At 37.5% G+C, this 7,451-nt stretch overlaps 1 protein-coding gene across 2 annotated transcripts; it reads right to left on the reverse strand.

Annotated features, from left to right (window-relative positions):
* Nucleotides 1-2,293: 2,293 nt before the first annotated feature.
* Nucleotides 2,294-6,073, reverse strand: LOC106319909 (translation initiation factor eIF-2B subunit delta). 2 transcript variants are annotated; one of them, XM_013758306.1, is made up of 9 exons: nt 5,892-6,073; nt 5,370-5,814; nt 4,951-5,067; nt 4,356-4,702; nt 3,527-4,271; nt 3,343-3,439; nt 3,211-3,265; nt 3,058-3,123; nt 2,294-2,549 (listed from the first exon to the last, which is right to left on the reverse strand). In XM_013758306.1, the coding sequence occupies exons 1-8, from the start codon at nt 5,982-5,984 to the stop codon at nt 3,061-3,063; spliced, it is 1,962 nt and encodes a 653-aa protein (XP_013613760.1). In that variant the 5' UTR covers nt 5,985-6,073; the 3' UTR covers nt 2,294-2,549; nt 3,058-3,060. The 2 variants fall into 2 exon arrangements, with proteins under 2 accessions (XP_013613760.1, XP_013613759.1); XM_013758305.1 differs by lacking the exon at nt 2,294-2,549 and having other exon boundaries at nt 2,839-3,123.
* Nucleotides 6,074-7,451: the final 1,378 nt, after the last annotated feature.

The raw sequence follows: 7,451 nt of genomic DNA on the forward strand, positions 1-7,451 counted from the left end.
ACAGACGATACACGAGAGTCTAAAACACGCTTGAAGCGTGGCAAACCTGCTGGTTCTAAGAATAAAATTCTTAGAAAACAAAAGGATGCTGAGACAAAAGACACACCCAAAATAGCAGAAAGTATTTTGAAAGAAACAAATGATGAGAATATTAACAAAGTAGAGCATCATGAGTCAGAAAAGAATAATGTGATTTCTATCAACTACATCCATAATAAGAGCATCTCCAATGTAAAACTCCATTTTTTCTTTCAAAATGGAGTAAAAATGAATATGGAGTAAAAATGCTCCAACCCCACTCCATTTCCTACTCCATAATGGAATGATGAACAAACAAAAAATAGATTACTCCATTTATGGAGTAAATTCCATTATGAAATGAAAAATGAAGTTGAGTTGGAGCATTCCTTACTCCATATTCACTTTTACACCATTTTAGAGGAAAAAATGGAGTGGGGATAGAGATGCCCTAAGAAGATATGGAATAGAAATGAACATGATGATGTTGATGATGTTTTCTCATATATTGTGTCAAGTGAAATAAATGAAGAAATCAATTATCCAGAACCAAAGTTTGTCTATGAATGTCAAAAGAGACATGATTGGAAACAATGGAAAGATGAATACAAGCCGAACTTGATTCGTTTAATAAACGAGAAATATTTGGATCTATTGTACTCACACCTGCAGATGTGAGACCAGTTGGGTACAAATGGGTTTTCGTTCGAAAGCGAAATGAGAAAAATGAGGTTACGAGATACAAAGCTCGTCTGGTGGCTCAAGGTTTTTCTCAAAGACCTGGAATCGATTATAAATAAACGTATTCTCTAGTTATGGATGCAATCACATTTAGATTCTTGATGAGTCTAGCAGCTGATAAAATCTAGAGATGCGTCTCATGGATGTTGTTACAACTTATCTATATGGATCATTAGATACTGATATCTACATGAAACTTTATGATGGATGTAAAATGGCAGAAGCATTAAGTTCCAAACCAAAAGAGTTATGTGCAATAAAATTGCAAATATCATTATATGGATTAAAGCAATCTGGACGTATGTGGTATAATCGTCTCAGTGATCATTTAACAAAAGAAGGATATGTCAATGATCATATATGCCCATGTGTTTTCATCAAGAAAACAATATCCGGATTTGTAATAATCGCGGTATATGTTGATGATCTTAACATTATCGGAAATCCAAAAGAAATACAAAAGGCATCAGACTATCTCAAAGGAGAATTTGAGACGAAAGATCTTGGACAAACACAGTATTGTCTTCGCCTACAAATAGAGCATTCACAAAATGGTATATTTATGCATCGATCCACATACACTATAAGAGTGTTGAAACGATTTAACATGGATAAATCAACTCTTCTTAGCACTCCGATGGTCGTTAGGTCACTTAATATTGAAAGTGATCCATTTCGACCGCCTAAGGAGAAAGAAGAGATACTTGGTCCGGAGGTACCATATCTAAGTGCAATTGGAGCGGTGATATACCTTGCAAATTGTACACGGCCTGATATATAATTTGTTGTAAATCTTTTGGCAAGATTCAGCTCATCTCTAACTCGAAGACATTGGAATGAGATTAAACATGTTTTTCGTTACCTCCAAGGGACTATTGATTTATGCTGGTTTTATCCTAAAAGTTCAAAAGGTCAAATGGTTGGTTTTGCAGATGCAGGATATCTTTCAGATCGCACAAAGCCCGATCGCAAACAGGATACATTTTCACGATCGGAGGCATTGCTATATCTTGGCGTTCTCAGAAACAAACGTTAGTAGCTACCTCTTCAAATTATGCTGAAATCATCGCACTCCATGAAGCAAGTAGAGAATGTGTTTGGCTAAGATCAATAAGCCGACACATCTGTTCAAGCGGTGGGATTGACGGAAATATATAGCCAACTATTTTATATGAAGATAATGCAGCATGTGTTGTTTAAATGAAGAAAGGATATATCAAAAGTGATAGAACGAAACATATACATCTGAAGTTCTTTTCATACACTCAAGAGCTCGAAAAGAAGAAAGAGATTGAAGTAAGATATGTCCGATCATGCGACAATGCATCTGACCTCTTCACAAAATCACTTCCTACCTCAGTATTTAGAAAACATGACCATAACATTGGAATGCATCATCAAAAGGATTTATGACTGCTAATTCGAGAGGGAGCTTACGTGGTTGTACTCTTTTTACCTAACTACGGTTTTTTTCATTGGATTTTTCTGGAAATGTTTTTAACGAGGCAACATAGACGTTAACCAAAAGACGATAGTGACACCGGTCCACAAGGAGGAGTGTTACAAAAGTCAAATAACGCAGCAATACGAACAGGAGGAGAGGCGCCTCAATTGTTGAGTTTGTAAACAATTATGGGGTCCACTGCCACTATGCACGCACAGTAACTTTATCTTTTTACCTCTATATATACGAACGTTTTTAATTGTAAATCGCACCTCATCTCTCCTCTTTCTCTTTATAATAAACTCTCTCTTTCGTATATTCATCTTATATCAGTGTTATCTCCTTCCTGCGGGTATAAAATTTCGCTTTTAATTAAATTTCTCCATACTATAAAATTGTAAGTTAGTTCATAACACGTCCCAATTAAATCACAATCAAACATTTTTGACAGAATAATAATTGACTAATTATTAAGTAAGTTTCTGACTGAATAAATGACTGATTAGTAAGCTAAAATTTAAACATTTGGTCTACCAATACCAACCAGTCAAAGCTTAAACTGATTGAACATACCCATCTAAATGATCGCTATACCAAAATTTTAATATATGAAGTTAATTTACCAAGAATAATAATAAAAACAAAAAAAATCACATTAATTGAGAAATAAGAAGATTCCCAAATATTTGTCTGAACTGATAAAAAGAAATTGCAAACAAAAAATTAACACTCAAGATTAGAGGTATTAATAATGTTTATTTATGTTTAAGCAGTGTGTGTTTAAGACTCGCTTTCCTCCCCTCCTTAAATTGTATTTGTATCTGTTTGCTATATAGATTTCCAAAAAACGTTACCTCTTACAGCAACAAGTCTTCTCTCCTATATTCACGAACAATCACAGGTATGCTCGTCGGAGGAATCTATATATTTACCAACACAGAAACATATCAGAACATGAAACTTGACATGATATAAACTTGGACTACAACAATGTGTGTGAAACGTACCATTCCATAATCCGTAACGATCATTGATATATACTCTGCAGGAGTTGAATCGTACCTGAAATTTAACAAAGAAAGCATAAGAGAGACATTAAGATAAAAGCTTTGTGATGATTTTTCATAGAAAGGCTTTACATCAAATTCAGAAACTGGAGGTTTTTGTTGTTATCCATCGTCTTTGAATGCTTTTTGTTGTTTCTTAAAGGTACATTGGCTATGGCGTCAGGATCCCCTGCGAAAATTTCCACACAGGCAACACTTTTGTTAGCGAAATCCAAGACAAGAAGAATAAGATAAAGAAGAGCAAGTGGAAACTTACCAAGTTCGTTAGAGCAGATTGAATCAAGCAGGACTCTTTCATGGAACTTGTAAGCTTCACAACACACAATGACTGGAACACTAAACGCGTTTGCAACCATTGCAACGCACGCCGTACCAACTTTTGAATACAGAGTTCCATTTGAGAAGATGGACGAAGCCCCAAGAAAGACTCGTGTAACCTCACCCATGATGTAGGAAACGGCGTTTATATGAGTGTAGGTACAGTCGAGTCCACGGGTCACAAGTCTACGGAGTAGCTTTTGGCCTTCGAGGTTAGGTCGTGAGTCCACAATCACTACACGGAACTTTCTCCCAATCTCATGGGCGTATAAGAGAATCATCTCAACCACACAAGAGAATCCGTATGTGAGAAGAACCTCTCCGTCTCTGATTTTCGTCACGGCGTGTTGTACAATCACCTTGTCTGCAAGAAGGATCTTCTCGTCTATGAACCGGCCAATTTCAGAGCAGAGAGAAGCTTTTGCCTCAGGCTCTGACAGGTCTACAGGTAGTTTTCTGATTTGGTTCTTCAAGAACCTGATTGCGTTTCCCATGCTCATGGAGAGTGGGCGACATTCTATCAAGAATGAAACGTAACCATTTATTTTGGCTGTCAAGTCCATGGTCAGGTCTTTCATAGGAGGTGTGGTGTAATCGTTTATAGCTTCTTGAAATGCATGGAGCATGGCAATACATCGTGCATTGTCACCAGCTATATCTCCAGCCAAATGTTGCAGACCCACCTAAGATTAATAAAATACCACTATTCTGTTTAAAAGCTTCATAAATTAAAGTTATAAGATTCAGACATAAACAAGTAGGTGTACCTTATAGACAGCATGGTGTATGGTATCGAGTGTGAATATATTGGAGCTTAGATTGGGAAGCTGATTGCCGCGCTCGTATTGAGGAAGATGGAGAAACAACTCAACTTTGTTCTTGCTCTCGGTCTGTTCAACCACCGAACGCCTCTTGGCTTTATCGACTCGGCTTTTATCGTCGTACTGCATTTGTGTCTGAGGGACATCCATCCTCCTCTCTTTTTCTACTGATACAGCTCTTTTTTCAGAAACAGAGGATGTGACCTGAGGGGCCTCTTTCTTCGGTGGAGGCTGTTTGGCAGGCTTGCTAGGTTTGGGTCTACTAGATTCACCTGCACGTTTGCTTCCTTCCCCTACAAGTTAGTGACAGCAAATCATTAAGATGGTTTTTGATATGAACCTTTTGTTCACTAACGAATGTAGGCTAAGCTTTCCTCTAAATACAACTTAGTAATAACCCTAATGCAAAAAGGAAATAAGAAAACCTAATTCATAAACTAAAACACCAAAACTCGTTAGCGAAGGAAACCCTATCCATCATCTTGTATCAGTTTGTCAGTCTACTGAAAACAGACAAAACATATATTGAAGAAACAAGAACCTTTTGCTGCCCGTTGTGCCTCTTGGATGGCACGCCTTTCTGCTTTACTGGTTTTCTCTTTCAGCGATTTTGTTTCCTTTTCCTTCCGCGGTTTTGTGGCCACAGATTCACTCTCTCCTGCATTATAGTGTCTTTTTGTAAGAAGAAAACATATGTGCATGGAAATAAACAGAACAACTAAAACCATATCAACTACACAGCAACAGCAAAACTAAATACAACATAGGACTTTTTCAAAAAAAGCTTATCAAGTTTGGAAGCGGAGACTGATGATCACCAGACTCAACACTAGACATTCTCCACAACCCGTTTTGTATTAAGCATCAGCCCACGGGCGTCTCAAGTCAAAGCCGCAGCTATCAACTATAGTAAAGAGCAATACGCAATTGATCCATTGGCTGATTGAAACGTGTACATACCAGAAGCTTCGACGTTCTTCTTTCTCCCATCAGAAGTCGACGCGGTCGCAACCTTCGCTTCCGATTCTCCAGGAGCTCTAACCGCCACAGTCATATCGAACCCTCCATTAGGAAAACTCGCCGACAACTTGGCCGAATCGCTCCGTTGGAACCCAAACAAAGACCCCGAATCCTCAGACACCTCTCCGTTACTCGACGGCGGCGACGTCCCAAGCAGCGAATCCACAGGATTATAACTCCCGACGTGGAGAGTCCTGTCATTCGCCAGCTGTCGACGGAACGCGGAAGGTCCGGGGACGGGGACGGGAGCAGCGCGAGAGGCCAAGTTATCCGAATGGTGACGCGAAGGCGGTATCTGAACCGGAGAAATGAATTGACCGGAGGGCGAATCGGAGAGAGGAGACGAGGAGGTTATCGCCTCCGCCGGACCGGATAGGCTTCGATTTGGACGTGGCGTCTCTGGTGAGGGTTCGATTGAGGTGAAGAAACCGACGCGGCGGACTTTAGGGACGGCGAGAGGTCCGGCCGCGGCGTCTCCGGTGAGGGTTCGATTGAGGTGAAGAAACCGACGCGGCGGACTTTAGGGACGGCGAGAGGTCCACGACGTGGGTCCATGGCTGAGGATTGGAAGAAGAAGAAGAGAATCTAGGGTTTTGTTTGAAGAAGATACGCAAACGCATTTGACGATGCCTATAAACCTTCGTTTCAAGTTGGGCATTAAATAAGTTTTTCTTTGTAACGTGCCAAGAAAATAATTTAACCATTATTAAAGATTAAGACCGGCTTAACCGGGTCTCGGATGAATGACTAGGCATTAATTGACATTTGGGTTGTTTTTTTTCTTTTGGATTTTGGTGCTCGAAAGTTTTATTCATATTTTTTGGATTTTAATTCTTAGGTGAATTATAAACTGAACCATCGAAACAAAATTTACTATATAATAGAGTTACTTTATTTTAGTGGGAATTATAAAAAAATAATAGATTGGAGTTAAAGATGCCCTAATTTTTACTCATTCTCTCTCCTTTCCGAAATAGAGAAAGTAATATAAAAACATCATTAGTCACACAGTTTTCAATAATACTAAAACTAATATAAAAATATAAAAAAAAATCATGTATTTTGGAACATCAGAAACTCTTCAAAAAATCATCTATTTTGAAACAGATGAAATATTTTTCTAATTTTCAGGTTAGATCAGTTTCAAAATAGAAATATTTTTGAAGAGTTTTTGATGTTCCAAAATACACGATGTTATTACTGCATTTTTTTATTAAGTTATTATGCATCCTAACATATATATAGCAGCAGAATTGTAGCTCTTGCCTGATATAGAGGATAGTGGTGTTTAATTGTATTAGAAGAAACCAGTAACACTTTCACTTTGAATTGATGATTGATTTATGATGAAAATGCAATGATGAAAATGCAGAGTCTATGATGTTCATTTGCTAGGTAATTCTCATGCTGATATTATACTGGATCCTTAACATAAGTTTCAGTGGATGAGGACCAGGATTAGGAAGATACACATAGAGAGGCTTTAGGTGTGATAAGCATAAGTTCTCTAGGACCAGAGAGAGCAAATCCGGGCAACATAAACTTGATTTACATAAACCATAAGATTTTAAAATCTGGACTAACCACATGATATATCATTATATCTATAAGGAAGATTAACAGAATACCTCAATTATTCGTAGCGGTAATGTCTTGTGAACTGTTTTGATTACTGAAGACAAGTTCTTGATCTTGAGAATTTTTTTTAGGTTTATCTCCCTTTATCTAAGAACATTTTTTATATGTTGATTTTATAATTTTTTGAAGTGTTGTTGTCGTGTGATGAACCATAGATAATTATTCAAATGTTGTTACTTTCTCAGCAACTTTAATTACTTTCTCACCAAGTTTGAATTACTTTCCCAGCAAGCTTTTCGTTATTTATTTAGCTTTTCTTTTATGTAACCATCCACCAACATTGAAAAAATAAGAATAGCAATTTAATAGAAAAATATTAAATTGTAAGACTAGCCTATGTCAGACCAAATAATAAGGATTTAATCCTTATTATATAATAATCTT

Source organism: Brassica oleracea, unplaced genomic scaffold (genome assembly GCF_000695525.1).
Source record: "Brassica oleracea var. oleracea cultivar TO1000 unplaced genomic scaffold, BOL UnpScaffold00685, whole genome shotgun sequence".
Lineage (NCBI taxonomy): Eukaryota > Viridiplantae > Streptophyta > Magnoliopsida > Brassicales > Brassicaceae > Brassica > Brassica oleracea.

What these genes read in the sequence shown, in the direction of transcription:
- LOC106319909 (XM_013758306.1), bottom strand. Translation starts at nt 5,984, where the DNA reads ATGGACCCACGTCGTGGACCTCTCGCCGTCCCTAAAGTCCGCCGCGTC. An exon ending in TACACCATGCTGTCTATAAG is followed by an intron (nt 4,272 to 4,355) that starts GTACACCTACTT and finishes TATTAATCTTAG; the next exon opens with GTGGGTCTGCAACATTTGGC. An exon ending in CTCCAGTTTCTGAATTTGAT is followed by an intron (nt 3,266 to 3,342) that starts GTAAAGCCTTTC and finishes GTTAAATTTCAG; the next exon opens with GTACGATTCAACTCCTGCAG.